The 25,399-nt window shown below is 41.2% G+C and overlaps 1 protein-coding gene across 1 annotated transcript; it reads left to right on the forward strand.

Moving 5' to 3' along the window:
- The first annotated feature begins 40 nt into the window (after nucleotides 1–40).
- GJB7 (gap junction protein beta 7) lies at nucleotides 41–22,968 on the forward strand. Its single transcript, XM_082406026.1, is given in 3 exon segments — nucleotides 41–13,327; nucleotides 22,173–22,848; nucleotides 22,851–22,968. Coding segments are annotated over 2 exon segments (669 nt in total). The 5' UTR covers nucleotides 41–13,327; nucleotides 22,173–22,199; the 3' UTR covers nucleotides 22,871–22,968.
- Nucleotides 22,969–25,399: the final 2,431 nt, after the last annotated feature.

Raw genomic sequence — 25,399 nt, forward strand, 5'->3', positions numbered from 1 at the left:
GGGGCGCGGGAGCGGAGGGGTACCAGTCTAGCGCCTCTCCTCCATCTCCCAAGCCCTGCAGCCCGCCCGCGGGATGGAGTTTGCAGAGGGCGTTTTTGGTTTCTTCCTTTTTTACCTTAAGTTTTCAGCCTACCGGGTTCAAATAACTTTCCAGTTTCGCGTGTGTGTTTTGTATAAATAAAAGGAGACATCACCTAGAATTACATAAATTTATTAACGGAAGGGCAAAGCTTTCCGATTTGGGAAACAAGGCTCGGATCTGGTCTCCTCCTAGCCGCATTTCAGGGACACAGTAATTTAAATGTACGGTTAATCCTCTGACATTCTGTTAGTGCCTTGAGATTCTAAGATGCAAGATACGTGTGGCTATGGTTGTGATAAGAATAGATATGGACACCGGTTTGCACGTACTTTGCTGATGTTGAAGTTTGTTGGGATAAAAGTTGTGTTAAAACAAACAAAATAGAATATCAGGTGCCCAGATTTTGGCATGGATTTATGTAAAGTTTTGGCAAATGGATTTTGAATTTAAAACTTGTTCTCTCAAGCCAAATTGACTTTAATTTGAGGTTTAAGTTTTAAAAGTTCATTGACATCTGGTATTAGTAGGCAATCTTCTGACAAATAAGTTAAATTTTAATTAAAAAGCTGTTTGTAACATGAAAAGGTGCTCAACATCACTAATCATTAGGGAAATGCAAAACCACAGTGAGATATCGCCTCACACCTGTTACAAGGGCTATCATCAAAAAGACAAGAAGGACTTCCCCGGTGGCACAGTGGTTAAGAATCCACCTGCCAATGCAGGGGACACGGGTTTGAGCCCTGGTCCGGGAAGATCCCACATGCCGTGGAGCAACTGAGCCTGTGCGCCACAACTACTGAGCTTGCGCTCTAGAGCCCGCGAGCCACAGCTACTGAAGCCCTCATGCCTAGAGCCTGTGCTCCGCAACAAGAGAAGCCACCGCAAGGAGAAGACCACGCACCGCATTAAAGAGTAGCCCCTGCTCACCGCAACTAGAGAAAGCCCGTGCTCAGCAACGAAGACCAATGCAGCCAAAGATTAAAAATAATTAATTAATTAAAAAAATAATAAGATAGCACCATCAATATTTAATAATGTTTAACAGGACATCTGGTATTTGCTAGGATTAGGAGCTTTTCTATTTGATGGGATTGGCTGCATAAAACAAAGTTTCATCTGTGTGAAAATGCATTCAGATTTATGAAAGACAACTATTTTAATCAGAAGTTCCCAAAGTCTGCTCTAGGGACAATACTGGTGGTCTGTGAGCCTTCTCAAGGGAAGGGTACTTTTTTTTCAGGCAAGAATTAATAGAATTAATCTTTGCATGGGCTCTAGGCATGCGGGCTTCAGTAGTCGTGGCACACGAGCTTAGTTGCTCCGCAGCATGTGGGATCTTCCCAGACCAGGGCTCGACCTGTGTCCCCTGCATTGGCAGGTGGATTCTTCACCATGTTGTTGCAGTAATTTTTATAAAATGAATGCTGGATTCTTTTCCCTAGCATCACGCCAAGTCAAAGTAGGTGATATAATTAATGTGGGCTCAGCATACAACTGTTATTTCAGCTGCAAATAACTGAAAGTAACTTGAGTGCAAAAGGATCTGTATTATCTCATGTAATTAAGTACAGGGAGGGGACTGGTTTGGGGAACAGTGAGATATGGGACATCCATAGATGCCAACAGGGCTCCCTTGTCTCATTTCTCTATGCGCTTCTCAGGTACACTTACTGCATGTCTTGGGTACCTCCCTGCTGGCAGTTCCAGCCTCCTACCACGTTAAGGTACATCCAAGTGGAAAGGGAGCTTTTCTAATCATCCATATATCAAATCTCATAAAAGAATTGTGATTGGCTTTCATGACCTTTGGGTCATGTACCCTTTTTCAGGACAAATTGTTGTGGACAGGAGGAAGGGATAGCAGGACTGGCCCAGCCTGGGTCAAGGTCATGTTATCCCAGTTGTGGAGGAGACATTCTCTGGGGGTTGGGATGGGGTAGAGGTGCTAGGAAGACAAAACAAGCAGACGTCCACCCCACAGGTAGACCTGCTTCCTGAGAAGTTACACAGAACTCCTGAAAAGCAGCAGCCGGCAGGGACCACAGACTAGAGCTTTTCCACCGAGGGGTACTGCTGCCCCATGCTCACATGGTGGTGAAGGGATGCCTTCCCCTCACGGTGGGTGACTAAATGAGGTGACCAGAGTGGAGGAAATGGGTGGGCCTGGCGCTGAATGCACAGGAGAGACTCCTGAGGGACTTGAAAAAATAGTGTCGTTACATCATATTATTTATTTATTTATTGTCTTTCTTCTCCATTAGCATGTAAGTTCCATGAAGGCATGACTATGCCATGAAAGCTCCATGAAGCTTCATGTAAGCTGCATGAAGGCTCTATGTTTTGCTCGTAGCTGTATTTCCAGACACATGAAGAGCTCCAGAAATATTCATAGAAGGGATGTGAAGTGGACTAGTGAGATTCTAAGGAGGAGGTACCATGATGAAGAGCAGCCAACCAACGCATGGGCCTCTGGACCATGGGAGACACTTTCCCAGAACGGGGTGAAAGTGAGATATTGTGAAAGGGGTCCTAGTGGAGGAGGGTAGAGCTGCCACCATGGGCCTGCAGGCCCCGGTTGTGAAAGGAAAATCAAAATGGAGTTGGTGTTGCTAAGAGAGCTCTCTCACATGGAGCCTGGAGGCCATCGAGAAAGTGTGACTTACGCATGTCTCAGTCTGGATGGAACCTGACCTTCGATCACTTACCGTCTAAAGCAGGCATCCAGAACATCTGCCCAGTGCTCCAGAAACTCAAGATATTTGTTGGACGCTTACCCTAAAATAACCGGTGACAGCCTATCCCTTAAGGACAAATATTTCCTTTCCTGCATCAGAGTCAGCCATAATTCTTGAACAATCCTGTGGCTTTTGCTTTTATAAGCCCCTGACTCTTTCTCTTCCCCGGAACAGGCTTTTAGTTTTACCTGATTCTGTGTCTCCCAAATTGCAATTTTTTAAGACCCCCCCCCCAAAAAGCTCTTTGTTCTTTGCAGCCTTGATACTGATTATTGTTGGACATCAATTCCGTAACTGCCTCTGACAGCACCCAGGGCTGCAGAAACAACTACTCTCAACTGAGGCACAGATCTTTTATTCCTTTATCAACTTGCTCCCCTCATTGGATGAAAACACAAACAAACCCCAAGCCCACCCTTCTTCTTACTCTTCCACCTTTGCCCAAACACAATTTCCAGAGAGGAGGGGAGCCCTCTGAGGTAGAGGGGGCCCAAGCAAGGCTTTGTGGCCAGCCCGCTGTCAATAGCCACGCCCTTGGGTGTGGAGGGCATAGGCCCTGAGGTTTGCCTGTAGGCAAATAAGTCAGTGAAATGTCAGTATCAATGTTCGAGTGACCTTATTTTTATCCAGTTGCTAGAGAAAGTTGGGGATATTGGGGTTGTACGATTGAATAGAAACTGCTGTTCACTGTACATACCTTTGAAATGAAACAATTTTAATGTAGATGTAAAATACAGTGTATTACAAATTTACAAACGTTTAGAGAGAAGTCCCGGAGACTAACAGATGAACTCACAAGATGGCTTAGTGTTTCTGAAGTCTTGCCAGTTGGTCTGACATTCACATACCCTCAGCATTATCCTACATCGAGGGTTGGCAAACTTGAGCATGTGTCAGACTCACCCTTGTTAAAACACCAGTTACAGGACCCCATCTCCAGCGTATTTCAGAAAGTAGGTCTGGGGTGGGGCCTGAGAAATTCCATTGCAAGTTCCCAGGTGCTGCCACTGCTGTTTCTTGGACCTCACCTTGAGAACCACTGACATTCATGATGGGTCACTTCCCTTCTTCATTTGCCAGATAAGACATAACTGCTTTTTATTATATAGTTTCTACCCTGGGGAGAGAGATGTGTCACATTTTAACTCATCTTCAGAAATTCCTCTGAAAATTTAAATGTCTGACCCAATGAAGCCTCCAGCAAATCAGACGAAACAATCATTTCAGACGGTGGAGACTTAAATACAGTTAGTGTTGATCATAGGTCTGCATGGATTGGGATCAGGGCAAATCTAATCAAGTGAGTGGGACAATTTTATTTGGAGGCAATGACATTTATCCTGAGAAGGTGTTTCCTAAGTTTCAAAAAATGCGAAGATTTGGACCTACTGCATAGTACAGGGAACTATACTCAATATTTTGTAATAACCTATAAGGGAAATGAATCTGGAAAAAAATATATATGTATGCATAACTGAATCACTTTGCTGTACACCTGAAACTAACACAACGTTGTAAATCAACTATAATCCAATATAAATAAATAAATAAATAGAGATTTTTAGGAAGATTAGAAACTCTATTCTAATTATTTTTAATGCCTTCCTTTTAGGACATAAAACAAATAACTGAGTTACTTAGATGCATAAAATGTAATAAAGTCCTTTATTGTAATGGTCCTAAAAGGATGTCGTGTCATGGCTTAAACAAAAATGAAAAGTCTCTTTAAGTTCAAATAAGAAAGATTCCCTTGTCTTCTATTTTCTTTAATTTCTTTCTTTTTTCTTCTCCTGTTCTTTCTTTAGTTTGAAAAAACTTGGAACTTTTCCTCAGGTCATGTGTAAATTGTTATACAGCAGATGACACGCAGGGCAGGTTATTTGTGGATTACAGTAAGTGTTTTTATTCTCAGGAAAGCTGTGAATGTGCTAAATTAAGGTTACCTGGTGACAAGTTAAGTGCTTTTCCGGATTAATGAGAACAGTTGTAAAAATCCACAGTGAAAAGGCAAATCTCCAGAAGAGGACAGCCTCCGTGTGAACAGGCGTCAGGGTTTTCTAATCTGAGCCAGAGGCTCGCTCTATTTCTCTTTTAGATCAGTCAGCCTGCACCTCTCACTCCAAGCAACCAAGAATGTCTGTCTCTCTTCCAGCCATGCAGATGTAAAATGCAGCCTATTATAAAACTTACAAACATTTAGGGAGAGACCCCAGAGTCTAGCAGAACATCATGAACATCATATTGTACAATGTTTGTTTGTTTGTTTGTTTGCAGAAAGGGTGTAGAGCTTTGATCAATACAATTGGAGGGGCAGGCAGGGAAAGCATACTCTGCCGTTAGCCCCTGGAGGCCTGATGGAGTAAAGCAAAGTGACACAGGCACAGAATAACAAGGCGGGTGAATCAAGACAAACAGGGTAACAGGACTGTGTAATTATGAGGAATTATTTTCTTTTGTTCAGATTTTCTTTAATATTGTTGCTGTACTTACTTTCAGTACCAATGATTTAATATAAACTGGTGCTAGAATTTAAGCCTTTCCTTTACTCACTTCTATTTTTCAAGTAATCTTTTTGTTCAGTTGAAGCATTTGTTTAATTGAAGGAAAGTATACAAATTCTAAGTGAACAGCTTGATGGATACTCACAAAGTGTCCACACTCAAGTGACCACCACCCAGAATAGGAGCTAGAATATCCCAGAAGAGCATCCCAGAACCACATCACACCTCCTTTCAGTCACTATCCAACCCCTTCCCTGGTAACCGCCATTTCTACTTCTATCACCATATATTAATTTTTTTAACTGTTATGTTTTAAAATTCATTCATATTGATGCGTTTATCAGTCTGTGGTTCATTTCCATTGCTATATAGTATTACATTGTCCTGAGAAGTGAGATTTCCTGCCTCAGCATGAACTTAACTGATGGGACTGATAGCTGAGATTAGCCAGTGTCAATATAACTGGGAAGATACAGTAGCAGATCAATAAAGAAATTTACTGTTTGCCTCAGGAAGTTTTTGCCAACCAATTTCTATAAGCAAACAGTTTTCCAATCTGGGTAAACAACTCACTTATCAGGACAATTGTTTTCTCTTCATAAAACTCATCTGCAGAATGTTGCTTTGCTATGACCACCAATCCTAAAATATAGTGTCATGAACTTGACCTAGTCCCAACCAGTTTCCTACCGTGAAAGACCTGGCATAAACCTTGTGAGCCCAGAATCCCAAACCCTACAAATACTCTTCCCTAATTTCCCCACTTAGAGACCCTACCAAGACTGTAAGCTGTGCCTGATCAACAGTTTTTCCTGGCAGTCTTTGTGAGGAGGTTGACAATATGAATACATCACAATTTATGTACCCATTCTTACGTTGGTGGGCATTTGGGTGTTTCCAGTTTGAGACTATTATGAATAATGCTGTTATGAATATTAGCATATTTTGATGCACATATGTATACACTTGGGATTGGAATTGCTGAGTCATCAGTGGGTGTATGTTCAATTTTATTACATTTAACAGTTTCCAAAGTGATTGCACCAATTTATACTCTCACCAGCAATATATGCACATTCCTACCAAAACTCTGTCTTTTTAATTTTAGTCATTCTGGTGGGTGTGTAGTGGTACTCCCCCAGCAATCTTTCTTCTTGCTCTCAAATGCCTGACAGAGGTCATTACACATGCTTGGTTTCCTTTTCAGATTTTCCGATAGGCTAGAGATGCTGAACAGTCCCTGGGGTTCAGGCTGTGGCTGTGAAGCATTGGCTCTGGGTGCCATAGTCTTAATTCTATGTACAACCATATGCAGGCTGTGTGTAAAATTAACTGTGTTTATTATACTGCAGGGAGCACAAGGTAAGCATACGTAGGCATCAAAACTTAGAACGGTTGTCTGTCTTATGTCCATGTTTACTTTACAGAACACCATCTGCTGAGATGTTATGGCAACACACAGAGTGGTCAATCCACAGACCTTAAGCCCTGAATGGAATTTAAAGTGTGTACTTCTCTGAACCACAAAAAAATATGTCCAAGGTACTTTTTTATCTGCGTTGGGTTTTGTTGTGATTTTTTTTTTTAAGTTTAGTCAAGCACTGGAGGAAGTATTTGACCTAATTATTTCATCTTCTATAGTTATGTATGTATGTCTTAATATTTTTACCCATCTATTCAATTGACATAACCAACAGCTCCTACTTTTAACCTACTGAGATCCCCTTTCATGCGGGAATCTCAAATTGTTTCATCAAATATTATTCATTACTTGCCTTTTCAACCCTAAATTTAACTAACACTTATCAAATGCCTATTACATGTCAGACACTGTTACCCAATACTTGGCACACTGCTGCCAGATAATCGAGCTAACAATTCCAAGCACATAATGAAGTTATAGTTGCAATGAGTATTCCAGCCACTGTGGAGTGGGAGATCCTTACTCATGTATGTATTTATTTCTATTTCATATTATTAATCTTCAGGGTACATTTACAGATTTCTATAGATTTTCTATACACAATGGGATTTTGTTGCCTATATTTGTGTCTTCCATCTAGAATTTAGCTATTAAAATAATATTATTTTTCGGAAGAGTGGGGAGGCATGCAAGTGATTAAATTAGGAACTATTTGTTTGGCAAAAATTGGTGGAGAAGATACACATTTGTTGTTTATTCTCCAACATCTGCATTAACGTTTACATGCACACAAAGCCATTCATATTATTGTTTTTCTTAAAGAAAATTCAAATAATAAGGGAAGAGAGATGAAAACCTACGCTTATCTGGCATACAAGTGTAATATTTGTTTAGAGGACATGCCTTGATTAACTTACAGCCCCCTCAAACCCTGAAAGCTTTGAAAGCCTGGTGGCTAGACTGATGCCAGAGGATATGTGACTTTCTTTTCCTTAGGAAAAACAAGATCTCAAACATTTCCTGGACATGGAAAATGCTTAGAAAATATTTGATGCTTTCAGTGCAAATATTGAAAATGCGAGTGCTTTCAGTGACCTGGGGGGAGATGCGGTGCCTAGATGGGGCCAGGAGCTGTGTCTCTGCTGATGGCCGCCTGGTGTGGGGCGAGCCCATTGTGCCACTGGGTCCAGAAAGGGCTGATTTAAGAGTGATTACAATCAGGAAATGATGCTCACATTTTCCTTTGAAAAATGTTGAAAACTCATTGTAGGTATAGAAATGTGACCTTTCTCACGCCTCGGCTATTCTGTACCCACGAAGCATTTTTCCTCGATCCTCCCCTACATCAGTCAGAAGTTAGATGAATCACCGATGGCACCAGGGCAAGAGGCAGCAACTGAAGACACAGAGCCCTTCAGCTCATTCTCACCAGAATGTGAAACCTCAGAAGCACTTGATAGTGCTCCCATCAACCATTACTGAGAAATATTTAGGGAGGGGACAGATAAATTAGGAGTATGGGATTAACATATACACACTACTATATGTAAAACAGATAAGCAACAAGGACCTACTGTATAGCACAGGGAGCTATACTCAATATTTTGTAATAACCTATAAGGGAAAGGAATCTGAAAAAAATATGTATGTATAACTGAATCAGTGTGCTGTACACCTGAAACTAACACAATATTGTAAATCAACTATACTCCAATAAATAAATACATAAGAAATATTTATTGTGTTCCTGGAGTTTTCTAGATGCTAAAAACTCCCATGAGCTCCTGGTATAACTGAGAATTGCCATGTTAGAAAGAGATGAGTAGTGACTTCCCTGGTGGTCCAGTGGTTAAGACTCTGCACTTCCACTGCAGGGGGCGCAGGTTCAATCCCTGGTCAGGGAACTAACATCCCACATTATAAGAATGAAATTAGAGGTGACTCTCTCCCTGAGTCGGCCCGTGTGTCTCTCTACATGTACCCCTTTTCCTCCTAATAAGCACTTGATTTAAAAAAAGAAAGAAAAAATAAAGAACGAAATTAGAACACTCCCTAACACCGTACACAAAAATAAACTCAAAGTGGATTAAAGACCTAAATGTAAGGCCAGATACTATAAAACTCTTAGAGGAAAACATAGGCAGAACACTCTATGACATAAATCACAGCAATATCTTTTTTGACCCACCTCCTAAAGTAATGAAAATTCAAACAAAAATAAACAAATGGGACCTAATTAAACTCAAATGCTTTCACCCAGCAAAGGAAACCATAAACAAAATGAAAAGACAACCGACAGAATGGGAGAAAATGTTTGCAAACAAAATGACTGACAAGGGATTAATTTCTAAACTACAAACAGCTCATGCAGCTCAATAACAAAAAAACAAACAACCCAATCAAAAAATGGGCAGAAGATCTAAATAAACATTTCTCCAAAGAAGAAATACAAATGGCCAAAAAGCATATGAAAAGATGCTCAATATTACTAATTATTAGAGAAATGCAAATCAAAACTACAATGAGGTATCACCTCACACCAGTCAGAACAGCCATCATCAAAAAATCTACAAACAATAAAGGCTGGAGAGAGTGTGGAGAAAAGGGAACCCTCTTGCATTGTTGGTGGCAATGTAAATTGATACAGCCACTATGGAGAACAGTATGGAGGTTCCTTAAAAAACTAAAAATAGAACTACCATATGACCCAGCAATCCCACTACTGGGCATATACCCTGAGAAAACCATAATTCAAAAAGAGTCATGTACCACAGTGTTCACTGCAGCACTATTTACAATAGCCAGGACATGGAAGCAACCCAAATGTCCATCAACAGAGGAATGGATAAAGAAGATATGGTGCCTATATACAATGGGATATTAGCCATGAAAAAGAACAAAATAATGCCATTTGCAGCAACATGGATGGACCTAGATATTGTCATACTGAGTGAAGTAAGTCAGAGAAGCACAAATATCGTATGGTATTGCTTATATGTGGAATCTAAAAAAAATGGTACAAATGAACTTATTTACAAAACAGAAATAGAGTTACAGATGTAGAAAACAATCTTATGGTTAACAGTGGGGGAAGAGGAGAGGCATAAATTGGGAATTGGGATTGACATATACACACTATTATATATAAAATAGATAACTAATAAAGACCTACTGTATAGCACAAGGAACTCTACTCATTACTTCGTAATGACCTATATGGGAAAAGAATCTAAAAAAGAGTGGATATATGTATATGTATAACTGATTCACTTTGCTGTACAGCAGAAACTAATGCAACATTGTAAGTCAACTACACTCCAATAAAAATTTTAAAAAAGAAAAAAAAAGGGATGGGTACTACTTCTTCATGTAAGTATCTTGTGTTCACAAATTGTACTGGAAAGCAATTGTTCTGAGATGCAGAGGCAAGTTCTCCCCATATGTGCTTTGCTGCCCAGTGCAAAAGGTAATTTTTTTTGTTTTTCGAGTCTATGCATACTTCTCTCATTTCTGGTTCCATTTTGTTTTTACAGAAAATCTCACAACCCAAAGTCAGCGTTGCTCTCAGTGGACAAAGATAACAACTGCTACTATTTATTGAGCAGTTATTATTTCATTTAAGCGTTATAAGAAAACCAAAGAAGGGAATGCCTTTCCCATTTTGCAGACAAGGAAATTGAGGCTCAGAAAACTCAAGCATCTTGAGCAAGTTCATGAAGTTAAGTAAAAAAGAGGTCCGGAGGCTTCCCTGGTGGCGCAGTGGTTGAGAATCTGCCTGCCAATGCAGGGGACACAGGTTCGAGCCCTGGTCTGGGAAGATCCCACATGCCATAGAGCAACTAGGCCCGTGAGCCACAACTACTGAGCCTGCGCATCTGGAGCCTGTGCTCCGCAACAAGAGAGGCCGCGATAGTGAGAGGCCTGCGCACCGCGATGAAGAGTGGCCCCCACTTGCCACAACTAGAGAAAGCCCTCGCACAGAAACGAAGACCCAACACAGCCAAAAATTAATTAATTAATTAATTAATTAATTAATTAAAAAAAAAAAACAGGTCCGGGATTCCAACCCTGGTTTGTCTGAACTCCGGTCTATGGAATCTGTACTGTTGCAAAAAAACATTTTAATAGAGAATTGACACAAATTCTGATAAGTAACTCCCTTGAACCTTGCCTCTCCAGGCTAAATACCTCCAATCCATATTTTCAAGACTTGTTTAGAGACACCCTCTCCACCCTGGTCACTGTCTTGTAGACCTACTTGAGCTTGTCAAAGGTCTTACGGAGGCCAGAAAAAAACGCAGTGCTCCAGCTCTGTCTAAAGTGAGGAGAAAAAACTCCTGACCTCCCTTGGAAGAGACATTATGCTAAGAAACAATAAAGGTCAAGTTCAGAGCACAGTACTCTGTGCGTGAGTGTTCCCAATGCACAGGAGTGCTTATACGTCCATCACTGCCGCCAGCTGTGATGTTAACGCTTAGACCTTGGTCGTGTTCTTCTCATATGGCTCTGCATTCGACATACCTCTGTTGTCTTTGTTAACACAGCGATCCTCAAGCAGGTTTTCCTGCAGCCTCCACCCCTGTGTGGTTCATCCAGGGGGCCACGCTGGACATTTGAAGGCTCTGACTTATACTGCCTCCGTGTTCCGGGCTCTGCTCATGCTGACGTCCTGCAGGGACACATTCTCACAGTGAAGAGAAAGCAGAGGAGAACAAGGTGAACAAACAGCATTCATTCCATTCTCTTTCCAGCTCTGGCTTCTCTTACCTCTCCCCACCCTTAGCTTTCTGACTTCAAGATGGTGTTATTTCTGCTACAACACATCACTCCTTTTTCAGTCCTTATTATGTTTACTTCTTCCAAACAAAAAATGGAGGGGAGAGAATGAAATCTCTTTGTCAAAAACACTGAAAGCATCGTGAGCATAACTGAGAAGGTGTCAGGTTCATCAGAGGCACTGTGTCCAGGACACACCCATGTTCTTGCCTCTTGCTCCACAAAGATACAACCCACATCCTCTTCTTCTATAGAACCTCTCCTGATAGCCCCCTAGGCCCAGCAATTTCTCCCTCCCCTAGCTTGTGTGCAAGATGCTACATGATCCTTGAGGACAGGGACCTTCGTCTAGAAAACTACACCTCTGCCATACTGGGTCATCGAATGCTACCTTTGTTTGGGTTAGTGCTAACCTTATTGGAAGGCTGGGATCTTCTGAATCATTAGTGCTTGGGGATTCAGTAAGGCCACTCTGAAGGTTGCCCTAACAACAAACCACCTCAGTCCAACTATTCCTGGCAGAAGTTGTCTCAGTACAATCAGGTAACGTTTTAAGGTCACAGATGAAGTTTGATAAGTGCTAAACAAAGGAATGGAAACTAAAAGGGATGATCAATTCCAGAGATAAGGCTTTGGGATCTTATCGTGATATCAACTCTTTGGAAACTGGGTCAGTATTCTAGGATTCTGGGATCTCTCTGTTAAAACAAAACCAAATCAAACAATATTTGCTTTATTGGGTATGGAAGAGGTTTATCCAGTAATTATCCAGTAGGATAATTAATAATGTAGATCAATGTTTTTTCAAAATAAACTGCAGTCCTCTTTGAATTTTGGATTAAATATATGAATATATGGAATAATTTTAAAGGTCACGAATGCTAAGAGCAGTAAGGGAGAACTGAAATCCACCTGGTCTGTGGAGGTGGCTATGACAGTGCAAAAGTCTGGGGCTTGGGTTTCCTGCCCAGCTCTTTTCTACACTTCATATACTGGCTCTGGGACCTGCAACAGGCTGCTCTCAGTGGTTCTGTTTTCTCATCTCTAAAATGAAGGCATTCAATTTCATGACATCTAATATCATTTCCAACTGTAAAATTCTGTTTCTAAGTTATTCTTGTTCCAAGAGAAAAAGGGTTTCATTTTCATTTCTGCACGTCTTTAATTTTAGCTAAACTCATGCCTAGAAATGGCTCCATAAAAAGATAAAGTACTTTTTCTTTCTGTTTGTGATATACATAGAAAATGTCTGTTATCGATGCTTCCTGGGTTTCGAAAAGTGATGTTTACTATGCTTTTTACTTTCTGGATTTCTAAGATTATGACCCATGAAGTGAAGTTAAAATAAGCTCATTAAAGATAGATTGACTTAAATTGTTCTTTTGCCTATTTTCCCCCCGTAGATGGCTTTTGATAAATAACCTTGGGAAATCATTTAAAGAGATGAAACACCCTCCCTCATTGTCCCAGCTTCTTTGCTTAGATAATGACAAGGTTTTATAAAAAGGCATGTTCAATGAACTGTGTGTACGTCAGTGGCTTTGAATTGGTTTTTCAGTTTCAGTTCTCTTTTAACATATATTTTAAACAGCAGAGACATAAGAATGCGCATCGAAGTTATGAGCCAAAACAAATGATCAGGTTACACCTGTTCCGCTTACGCTACCTTGGAAACCACTGGACTCCATTTTCCTCAGCTTAAAACACCAGTTCCCTCTCAGGGAAATGATATAATCAACTCATGGTTTTTTAAATGGAATGAGCAACGGACTGGATTTCTTTTTAATCTTCACATCTGTGTCAAGAGGTAAGTTAAGCTTATTTCTCTTATGGTAGGATTTGTTTATTTACTGGGAAAATGCCATTTCTTGTAATTGGGTGGTCGTTACCTCTTTCCCAAAAGTTTCCCTCAGGGAAGGGATCCTAATTATGACAAACCTAGACATACTGCTCTTCAGTTTTGTGCCGCATCACAGATGCCCTTTCTGGATGTGCTGCCGCTAAGTAAAGTTGCCCGTTTGGAACGTGTGGGTGACAAGGGCTTTGGGAGCCTGTGACCAGGGCAGAAGCCTGGCCTGAGCACAGGATGTGGACTGATGTTAAGTGAGGTGATGGGAGCACAGAGGCACAGCTCAGGACCTTTCAGTAGCCTTTTCTGTGTGGCCTGAGGACAACCTTTGCACTGTTCCTAAGAGGGGGTCCTCTGAAAATGGCAACGCCTTTATTCACACGGGAAAATGAAATCCCAGGCACGTGGTGCATGTGGACACGTGTCAGCCTGGGTGGGTACTGTTCTACTCAGCACTGCTTGTGGACCCTCAGTATTGACAATTCAAGTTTTACTATACTGTTATTGATATGTATAAAACATAAAATCAGGCGTAAAATAATTTTACATCTACAGGCTAATCTTTAGACTTATGGCTTTTATGGGGCTATATTTACAAAAGAAAAACCAAACGTTGCGAAACCAATAAATTAAATTTAAACTAATTAAAGTTTAGCAGACAAAAGATGTCGTTTTGCTGAAATGAAATCGCTACTCACGGCGAGGATGAGATTCTGACGGCAGAGCCCTTGTGATGGGCCTGCTTGACGCGTCGGGCTGGTCCTGGCTGCTTCTTCCACCACCGGTCCCCGTTCCAGCCACCAGCACCTTGGTTCCCGCGGCTCTCCCTGTGGCTTCATGTGGCTTTTTCCTGAGCACAACCCATTCTGTGCTGCTGCTCACAGGACTAGGTGATTAAAGTTCTGCAACTTGGTTCCAAGATGCTTTTAAACATAATTTATATATATCAGAGGTCAGTAAATGTTTTCTGCAGAAGGCCTGATAGTTAATATTTTAGGCTTTGAGAGCAGTTTTATCTCTATTGCAACTACTCAACTCTGCTGTTTTGGCATAAAAGCCGCCCAAAGACGATAGTAAATGAATGGGCATGGCTGTGTCCCAAAAAACTTTATTTACAAAACAGGTGGTGGGCTGGATTTGGCCTGAAGGCTGTGTAGTTTGCCAAACACGTAAATGTGAGTGCTGAAATCCTGGGGCAGCCCTTGTTATGAGCTGGTCATTCAGCGGTGCTTTTGTTTGCCTGTTTGAAGATCCTAGACCGAAAGCACACACACAAACTCTTCTCATAGACCCTTGAGAATCTAACAACAGCCCTTCATGGGCCACAGGTCCTGGGTTGAGAAACTTTCTGCTTTTGGCATTTCCCAAATAGGCCATCTCTAAAAATGAAAATGCCTTAAAATCAAACAAGGGGTTAAAGTGTTCACACGTGTCAGCACGTTCTATGGGCCTCAGAGATGGAAAGAGGTCCTTGAGAGGAAACTTTTCTTTGGGGGTTAAATGATTTGTGTGCAAGGTTGGACAGAAATCAGCTCCAGGGGGAGCTGGAGACCCATCCTGCAGGACCTGGCTTCTGCTGCTGGATTTTCTACTGACTATTGCGCGTTGTGGACAAGCCACTTCCCTGAGTTTTGGTTTCTTCGTCACTGTATTAAGGGTCCTACCACACACTGCCTACTACAGAAGATGGGGTGGGGGTCAGATGAGAGGCTGTGAGATGTTTTGGAAACGGTCAAGCACTATCCAGGGATAATAATATCCAAGGTTTTATTATTACTGAGAAGTGAAAGAAGCTGGGTATGGAGGCTGATGGCTTTTTCAGGGCTTGTCACCAGTGGTGTGTGTGGCATTCGATATCTGGTGCCCCTCTAATGCAAGTTTCAAAACAGCACTCCTTGGTAACGACAGAGCAGGTCCCCGGCTCCTGGCAGTGCCAGGGTTTCTTGGACAGTGTTTGTGCCCATTCAGAGCCCAGAGAGGGCACTTGCTTCCAGATGCCTGAACCACACAAGAAGTGAAGCCTCCTGTGTGGCTAGAAGTTGCTGGCATGGCAAAGGCTCATCCTGCAATAAGAGAAGAACGGGCGGGCTGGTGCTCAGGCCCAAAGGCTCAGAAGCTCAGGTGTATAGTTAGTTCACCCCGAGTGGAGTCATCCCTAAGGGACTCATCCACGTTAACCAAGCCCCAGGAAGCCTGATTTGTAAAGCACCTCTCCAGGGACTGGAAGTCTTGCATCTAATCTCAGGAGGACTTCATTGCACAGCTTAAGGAATCTCAGCAAGAAAACAATTCCTCAGAAGGTTGCTTGGTCACTTGGAGTAATGAGAATCAAATAATTGTAATGGACATTTAATCCAGGATGTATAGGAGCCAGATGCATTAGTTATCCTTGTCCTACCAGATGGTTATTGGGACTCATTTTTTTAAACCTAAGACTTGCACATGTTCTCACTAGCTCTGACAATAGCTCAGCATGTTTGCAATAGGGGTTGTCCCAGAAAACCCAGGATCCTCAGTTGCAGAAGAGAGAGTGGTGTCTGCACATTACTGTGTTCTCCCTACCCAGAGAACTGTGTAGACTCTTAGCAGGTCCATGTCATTTTAGGTCGTTTCTGTTCACCTATCTTTCACCCAGACCTCTACTTTTTTGTGAACCTTTGCTGCCATGTCTTGATGCCACTCACAGGACCACATGGTTGGTTATCTTCTCTCTGTTTCTTCATTTACTACCCACTTTACTCAGGTACCTTCTGGTTGCTATGATTGGAAAAAAGTTTCCAATTCTCTTCCTTTTTTTTTTTTTTAATTTATTTATTTTTGGCTGCATTAGGTCTTCGATGCTGCGCACGGGCTTTCTCTAGTTGCAGCAAGCGGGAGCTACTCTTCATTGCAGCGTGCGGGCTTCTCATTGCGGTGCCTTGTCTTTGTTGTGGAGCACGGGCTCCAGGCCCGCGGGCTTCAGTAGTTGTGACATGTGGGCTCAGTAGTTGTGGCTCACGGGCTCTAGAGCACAGGCTCAGTAGTTGTGGCACACGGGCTTAGTTGCTCTGCGGCATGTGGGATCTTCCCGGACCAGGCCTCGAACCCATGTCCCTTGCATTGTCAGGTGGATTCTTAACCACTGCGCCACCAGGGAAGCCCTCCAATTCTCTTCTTGATGTTCGAAGTCTTGCATAATCTTACACCCTTAAATCTACATATCTACCAACTTTCTAGTATTTTTCCAGGTTATCCCAGGAATACAGGACAGATTATTATCTCTCTGGGGTGGGTTTCTTCTATAAATAACATCCCATGATGTTTTTTACTCATTTCACACTCAAAGGAGGTATTTGTCTCCAAATTCTGAGTTACTTAATTTAGCTTGACAGTGCTCTCACTCCAGGACGTCATGTTTTATGGAGGCCTGTGATACTATTCTTAATTTCTCTTAATCAGTTAGTAGAACCTTAGAATAGCTGGTGGAGGATTTTGAGTTTTATGGGTTTTGCTCTTATATTTTTGTCATTGATCCATTTTGAGTTAAATTTTTTTAATGGCGTGAGGAAGGGATCCAACTTCATTCTTTTGCATGTGGAAATCTGATTGTCCCAGCAACTTCTTCTCACTCCCATTTTTTTTTCACAGAACAAAGAATAAACTTCTTTAAAATGTGTTCAATATCACTAATCATTAGAGAAATGCAAATCAGGGCTACAATGAGGTATCACCTCACACCAGTCAGAATGGCCATCATCAAAAAATCTACAAACAATAAAGGCTGGAGAGGGTGTGGAGAAAAGGGAACCCTCTTGCACTGTTGGTGGGAATGTAAATTGATACAGCCACTATGGAGAACAGTATGGAGATTCCTTAAATAACTAAAAATAGAACTACCATATGACCCAGCAATCCCACTACTGGGCATATACCCTGAGAAAACTATAATTCAAAAAGAGTCATGTACCAAAATGTTCATTGCAGCTCTATTTACAATGGCCAGGACATGGAAGCAACCTCAGTGTCCATTGACAGATGAATGGATAAAGAAGATGAGGCACATATATACAATGTAATATTACTCAGCCATAAAAAGAAACGAAACTGAGTTATTTGTAGTGAGGTGGATGGACCTAGAGTCTGCCATACAGAGTGAAGTAAGTCAGAAAGAGGAAAACAAATACCGTATGCTAACACACATATATGGAATCTAAAAAAAAAAAAAAAAAAAAAAAAGTGGTTCTGAAGAACCTAGGGACAGGATAGGAATAAAGATGCAGGTGTAGAGAATGGACTTGAGGACACAGGGAGGGAGAAGGGTAAGCTGGGACGAAGTGAGAGAGTGGCACGGACATATATACACTACCAAATGTAAAATAGATAGCTAGTGGGAAGCAGCCACATAGCACAGGGAGATCAGCTTGGTGCTTTGTGACCACTTAGAGGGGTGGGATAGGGAGGGTGGGAGGGAGACGCAAGAGGGAGGAGATATGGGGCTATATGTACATGTATAGCTGATTCACTTTGTTATAAAGTAGAAACTAACACCCCATTGTAAAGCAATTATACTCCAATAAAGATGTTTAAAAAAAAAAGTGTTCAAAGCCCTCCAGAATATAAGTTCCAACCTTTCTCCCCAGCCTCTTTAAATCCACTCCCCCTAGAGAAACATACACATGCACATTATTTCCCAATACACACTTCACTTATATTCCACAGAACTCTGTTCAACTTATTTTGTCTGTAATACATAACAGACAAAATTAATTTAGATCAAATGTTTGGGGGAAATTTCCAATTTCCAAAATTATTCCTGATATTGGAATATTGAATATTTTACTTTCTGAAAATATTTATGCTTTCCAAACTAAATTCCTATGCAGTTAACTGCTGCTTCTTAAGAGAAAGGAGAGAGTCATAGGATAATTTGTACATTAGACATGGTAAATGGAAACTCTTTAAAAATTGGGAGTAATCCTTAGTAATTTAATAAAAGGGATAAATTAAAGACTCTTTTTAAAAATAAGGAGACAATCTACATTATTAAGAGATAAAAATGTTGAGCTGATGACTTCACTGCTTTCAAATGCTTAAAGGGCTATTACTGGGAGATTCCTAACTATTATCCTTCATAGGAACAGAGCTAGAGAAAGAAAAAAAAAATATATATATATACATATGTATATATATATATATATATATATATATATATATACATATGTATATATATATATATACTTACCTTGCAATTGGAAAGACTTCACTTTGACACCAAGAAAAGGTTTTTAATGGAAAAACTAAAAATTATAATGATAATGCTTACTGAGCACCTACTGTGTGTCAGACTCTGTTTTGAGCCCCATGACGTAGGTACTATTATTATCACAGATGAACTTGGACTTGAACCCAAGGAGTCCAACACTGTGTTCAGGCTCTTATCCGCTATGGTAAACCACCCCTGTTAAAAGTGAACTCATATTAGAACACCCCTCCCTCCTGAGAAAAGCCATTGCCTTTCCATCAGCAGAGAACTTCAAAATAGGATGGACATTAGTCAGATGAAATTCATAGTCCTGACACATTTGATGGCGTCAGTCTTCTGATCCTATTCAAACACCAGTCACTTTCTTACTACTTTTCTTTTTGAAAAAAAAGAAAATCTCTTACCTTTATCCGTTCTCTGAAATGTCCAACAGGGTACTTTTAAATATTTTGCAACATTACATAAACATCCTCCTGAGTAATACAGACAAATGCCCAATGACACATGTCATAGAGAAACATAAGACCCTTTTGTCCCCTTTTTAATCTTTGGGGCTTTGTTTTAATAATTCATGGAGATGTTTACCTTTCAGGTGGATTTGAGAATCCTTTTTATTTAATACAATTTTGTTTGTGTTCTGAAAACCAAGGACATTGAGGTATTTATTCCCTGCTGAATTGGGCATTGTGTACATGTGTCTTTGTTGTCTCTGAAAATACCTCTTACCCTTCATGCACCTCCTCAGGGTTCTAGCATGTGGGCTTGTTACATAATGTTCCCTCTGGACGAGATCATGTGATGTGCTCTGGCAAGAATGCTACTATCACAATATCCCCATTTTCTTTACCCCCTGGTTCCCCTCACATCATCACTTCCATGATGCTCCTTTGGCAGAGTCTATAGAGAAGGCAAGAAGTAATCCATCTTTGTAATAGCAGATACGGCCTGAAATGGCAAGGTTTTCACCTGAGAAATCATGAAGTATCTTAGCGGCAGACCTGGGGCTCCAGTCCACATCTCCTGATTGCACTAGAGAGTTAAGAGCAATGGTTTCAACTGGAGAGATTTTGCTACATCTCCCCAGTGTACATTTGGAATTGTCCGGAGACATTTCCGGTTGTCACAAATAGGGTGGGAGGTGGTGCTACTGACATCTAGCTGGGAGAAGCCAGGGATGCTGTTAAACTGCCTACAACGCACAGGACAGCTGCTGGAACAAAGAATTATCCGGCCCAAAATGTCAATGGTGCCGCTGTGGAGAAACTCTGTGTTAGAGTAACGAAAATTGGATTTGAACCCTGCTTTGCCTCTTATTTTTGTGACCTTGGGAAGTGGCTTTATTTTTCAGAGTCTGCTTTCTCATCTGAAAGAACAACACAACCGCCACCATAAACAAACCAACAAAAACCCCACTTTCCAGGCTGGTTGTGACAGACCAACTCAAAAGAGCACTAAACAGAGAAGGCTGAGCACACTGTAGGCTCAACAAACAAAAATCACTGCCCAGCCCATGGAGTTCAGTTATATGACAAAATGGAAGCCGAGAGTGCGAGAAAGACAATGTCGCTGAGATGAAAAAGAAGGCTCCCTAGCTTCCTATCCGCTTTTGTAGGGTAAAGAGCAAAAGAGACGGAGAGGGGCGCAAGAGAATTGAGCAGCATTGAGGGTGTACTAGGAGGGGAATGGAGGAGATGCTGAGACCGGATGTAGAAAGCAGTGGGAGGGCTGTGTGGGTGAGAGAGAGCTCAGCAGTGACTTGGAAGTGAATTTGAGAGATATTTAGGAGGAATCAGAAGAACTTGATGAGCAATTTTAAAACGGTCGTGAGAGAGGCATCTAGGATGAATATAAGATTTCTGACTTGGGTGCTTGGGCGTTAGTGATGCTGTTTAACCACATAAGGAAATCAAAGGGCAGAGCAGATAATACACTGAACTACAGACATATCAAGTTTGAGATGCCTGTAGGATATTTAGATAATAGCCAGGAGGCAGTGAGATCTGGAAGTCTGGGGAAGAGCCTAAGATTTGGGAAACAAGAACCTGAAAGCAGTAGTCGAATCTGTAGGAATGCATGAGGTTTTGCAGGGAGAGCATATGCAGGGAGAAAGGAGCAGAGGACAGAGCTGTTCAGGGCTGGGCAAAGACAACTAAGATGGTACAATCAAGAGGATCAGAATAACAGAAAGAGCGGGGAGAATGGTATGGAAATCAAGGCTGAAAGAGTTTCAAAAACACAAGTACAGGCAACAGTAACAAACGCCACAGGAAAATTAAAGGAGATTCGAAGTGTCCAGAACACTTGGTAATTGAGAGGTAGTTGAAATTAAGTGCAATGCTGAGAAGAAAAACTAGACTCAGTGAGTTGATGAGTAAATAATAGTTGAAGAAGTAGAAATAAGGGATAAAGATAGAGGTTGCCAGAAAGAGAAGCTATGAAGAATCCCCCACTAAAAATGGACAACACTTCAGCACGTTTATACACTGAGAAGAAGAGGGCAGTAGAGGGTGAAGATACAGAATTCAGAGCAGGGGAAATGGGTAGATCAAGAATGGGATTAGAGCTGGAATGATCATTTTGAGGTGAGAAGAGACCAACCCTCTCCCTCCAAACTGGGTAAAGAAGGTAAGTTGGGCACCGATGTAAGTAGATCTGGAGGGATGAGAGAGCATGAGTTTGAGGGAGTTCATAGTGGAGAGGCTCACTTCTCACTATCAAATTGTAGGCAAGCAGCTGGGATGAGACACGGGACACAGGAGGCGGTAGGGACAGGGAATAACCTTTAAGGATTAGGGATGGGCACTGACAAATTAGAGGAAGTGAGTAGAGACTACAACTTCAATGTGTGGAATCCAAAAATTAATACACAGAAATAGACTCACAGGCATAGAAAACAAATTTATGGTTACCAAAAAGGAAAAGGGTGGGAAGGGATAAATTAGGGGTTTGAGATTAACACACACACACAACCATATATAAAATAGATTAGCAACAAGGATTTACTGTAGAACACAGGGAACTATAGTCAGCATCTTGTAATAACCTATAATGGAAAATAACCTGAAATAAATATATATCGGAATCATTTTGCTGTACACCTGAAACTAACACAATATTGTAAATCTACTATACTTCAATAAAAAAAGAACATTAAAAAAAAAGAGAAGCTGGCATGTGAGGGATATCTCAAGGTACCAAGGTCACCTTGGGATTCATATCTAATTCTTTCTAGATCAGCCACAGAGCCCAACCATCCTTAGAGAGAAGCAATAAAGTAGAAGGATTTGTTTGGGAATGGGCTAGTGTGTGTGGGATGACAAACCAAATTCCAAATTAAACTGGGCATGGGCTCATTTACGTCCTGTGGACCAGCCGTGTCATCTCCTTGTATGAAAGCGAGCATATCCTATGGGATTCTTAGAGAGCCCTGAACATCCAGGGTTGTAATAATGCAAAAAGTCAAGTTTATCTTCCATAATTCCATAATCTACGAGTAAGACAGTAGAAATGATCAATGGAATAGAAGTAAATGAATCATGATGAAACTGTTTTCTTTTGCAGAATATTGCCTTCTTTTGAACCTAAGTCATGAGTTGGATGTTCCTCAGAGACCTCCTGAGTGGAGTAAATAAATACTCCACTGGGATCGGGTGGATCTGGCTGGCTGTCATGTTCATCTTCCGTTTGCTGGTCTACATGGTGGCGGCAGAGCATGTGTGGAAAGATGAGCAGAAAGAGTTTGAGTGCAACGTTAGACAGCCTGGTTGTGAAAATGTGTGTTTTGACTACTTCTTCCCCATCTCCCAGGTCAGACTTTGGGCCTTACAACTGATCATGGTCTCCACGCCTTCACTTCTGGTGGTTCTACATGTAGCCTATCGCGAGGGTAGAGAGAAAAGGCACAGGAAGAAACTCTATGTCAGCCCAGGCACCATGGATGGGGGCCTGTGGTACACTTACCTTATCAGCCTCATTGTTAAAACTGGTTTTGAAATTGGCTTCCTGGTTTTATTTTACAAGCTCTATGGTGGCTTTAGTGTTCCCTACTTTATGCAGTGTGATTTGAAGCCTTGTCCCAACACTGTGGACTGCTTTGTCTCCAAACCCACGGAGAAAACAATTTTCATCCTCTTCTTGGTCATTACCTCATGCCTGTGCATTGTGTTGAATTTCACTGAACTGAGTTTTTTGGTCCTCAAGTGTTTTATTAAGTGCTGTCTCCAAAAATACTCTAAAAAACTCAAGTCCTCAGTGTGTGAGTGCCACAACCTCAGATATGTTAAATATGGTGAGATGGGGGCCCCTCCCTTGCTCCAGAAGCACCATTTAGACTCAGCCATGAGCACAGCCCAGGGAGGGGAAACAAAGGTACTCTGTGGCACACAAGAGGCTTAAAGCAAACCCGCATCCCTCTGAAGTAGACATAGGCTTCCTTGGAAAGCAAAGGGTGTCAGCCTTAATGTCACTTGGGAGGAATTTTTAAAATTTTCAATATGTGCTCAGTTGTATATACTAGACAGAGGTCTCATTGTTTGGTGGTAGGGTTCATCCACATGAACCCTACATGAGTTGTGTTTGAATAGTTAATTGCAACTTAGTCTGAAGAAAGCCAACTAACAGCATTCTTCTAAGTGCTTAGATCTATCAACTGGAAAATATAAAAAGTGACACTTCTTTCAAATGAGATGGCCTCCAAGCAACTATTGAGGCACTGGCAATAGTTCCAAGTGGCAGCCAACGCTCCACTCACTCAGCCCTACTCAAACTTTGTAGAGAAAGACTATGACGAGGGTGGGGTAGCAGCTAACCAGGGGCACACAGAAGCACATTCAGTGAGAGGGTTCAGCCTGGGGAAAACTCCACAAAGCCCAGGATGCTTTGCAGTTTAGGTGTCCCTGGATATAAGTGGACTAGGGGAAAGGGAAGAAAGCCATCATTTACTGGTCTCCAACTTAAATACAAATGTTACTGGGAGATAATTCCACTTAAGCCTGAACTAGCAGACATTTGCAAGGGTCATTCTAGAGTCACGAGGGAAGGCAGGTCCCACAGAGAGAAGCACATTGGTAGGGAGCAAGGGGAGGACCCAGAAAAAGAATATGCCTACCTGATAGTTACCGAACACTTATCTTTAACCACAGAACAATGAAATACTTTGTAAATTTCCATATGTTGGACCTTTTTACAATCAGGAATTCACAATGTACTATACAATGTGTCATAGTTTGCCTACGATTTGCTAGTACATCTCCTTCTAGAATAGATAGTAAAATGTGTACTATGCTGTTACATTGGTTCAAAAAATGTAAAAAAAAAAGAAAAAGATATGTTTATTATCACTTGATTTGAAAACTATGGCTTTCTTTTACTTTCCTATTTAAAAAAAAATCACAGATATATTCTCCTTGGATTTAATACTCTAACATATGTGCATTTCTCCCGAATAAAAATGAAGTGGTTTTGCGGTGTTACTTGACTGTCATTGATATCGTTACTTGGCTGCACTGGGCATGATTATTCTGTGAAATAAAACTTGTTCTGACAATTTTAGAATAGGATTTGCAACCCTGCCTGGTAAAGATAGCTCAGAAATCATTCTTCTCCACTGGGATTTTTTAAACAAAAAGTAAGTGCATAAAAATGTAATTTTAACTAAAACAAATTATGTCATGTCTTCCACAGCCTGCCCTCTTTAACATAAAATGTCTCACTACAGTTCATGCATAACGAAGGTTATTTGTGTCATTATGTAGCCTCCAGACCATGCTGCCAACAGCGGTCATAATCTGTTTTAAAGACTGTCTGGACAGCAGAGAGGATGTGAACTCTGTGGTCCCCCTCCTCCAGTTTACACCACACGTCACTGCTGGACTCAGGTACTTGCATCCATTGTACTTCACCTTGTGACATGAAAACATGTTTGTGTTTTCACAAAAGCTAGCCTTCACAAATTCAGGTAACCAGGAAGGACTTCAAGGAACATATATTTTTTTCTGCAGTAATAGGTGGTTAAAGAGGTTTAAGGTTTTGGAGGCCCTGATCATGGCATGGAATCTAGAACATAGGGTTTTAGTGCACAGAACTGGAACGGACATCAGGGAATTTTTCAGTTTGAGGATGAATTTGCTGCTGAAACGCCTTTGGGGACCTCAGCCTCTTCCCTCAGTTATGACAACAAGCTCTGCTCAAGCTAAAAGGATTGGATGCATATGTACATTCTTGCCTTTCCACTTTGCGTACAGAGGAGACTTAAAGGTAATGGAGGTAAAGGCCATGCATAAAGTTGTTTAGATAGGAAGGGGAATAATTTTTTTCTTCTTAAAGCTTAATTAATTTACAAACTGAGTTTCCTATATGAACATTCTGGAGGCTGTCCTGGTGTCAGTGAAGACCCAAAGCATTTGATTGAGAGAAATTGGCAGTTAAATTTTGCCATCTTTATTCTTTCTCTTATCAATAAATATTTATTGAGCAATGATTAATAGAAGCAAGACACTGTGTTGTGCATCTTTAGATATAATTCCCACCTCCAGAAAATTACCACTTCCATTAAGGAGCATGGAGGTGAAGACGGGTTGGAGTATCTCACACCTGTATCCTGTATTTACATCACCTCACTTGACCCCCCTAAAGTGAGACCCACAAAGGCAGTTAGTCTTTTCAGGGACACACAGCTAGTAAAAGCAGAGTTAACAATCACCATAGGTCTGCCTTAAACCACCTGCTCACCACATCAGGCTTCCCAGATCACTAAACAGATGTCTTTCTAATTTCACTCAAGCCATTCC

The sequence above is a fragment of the Balaenoptera borealis genome (genome assembly GCF_965194805.1).
Source record: "Balaenoptera borealis genome assembly, chromosome: 9".
NCBI classification, from domain to species: Eukaryota; Metazoa; Chordata; class Mammalia; order Artiodactyla; family Balaenopteridae; genus Balaenoptera; species Balaenoptera borealis.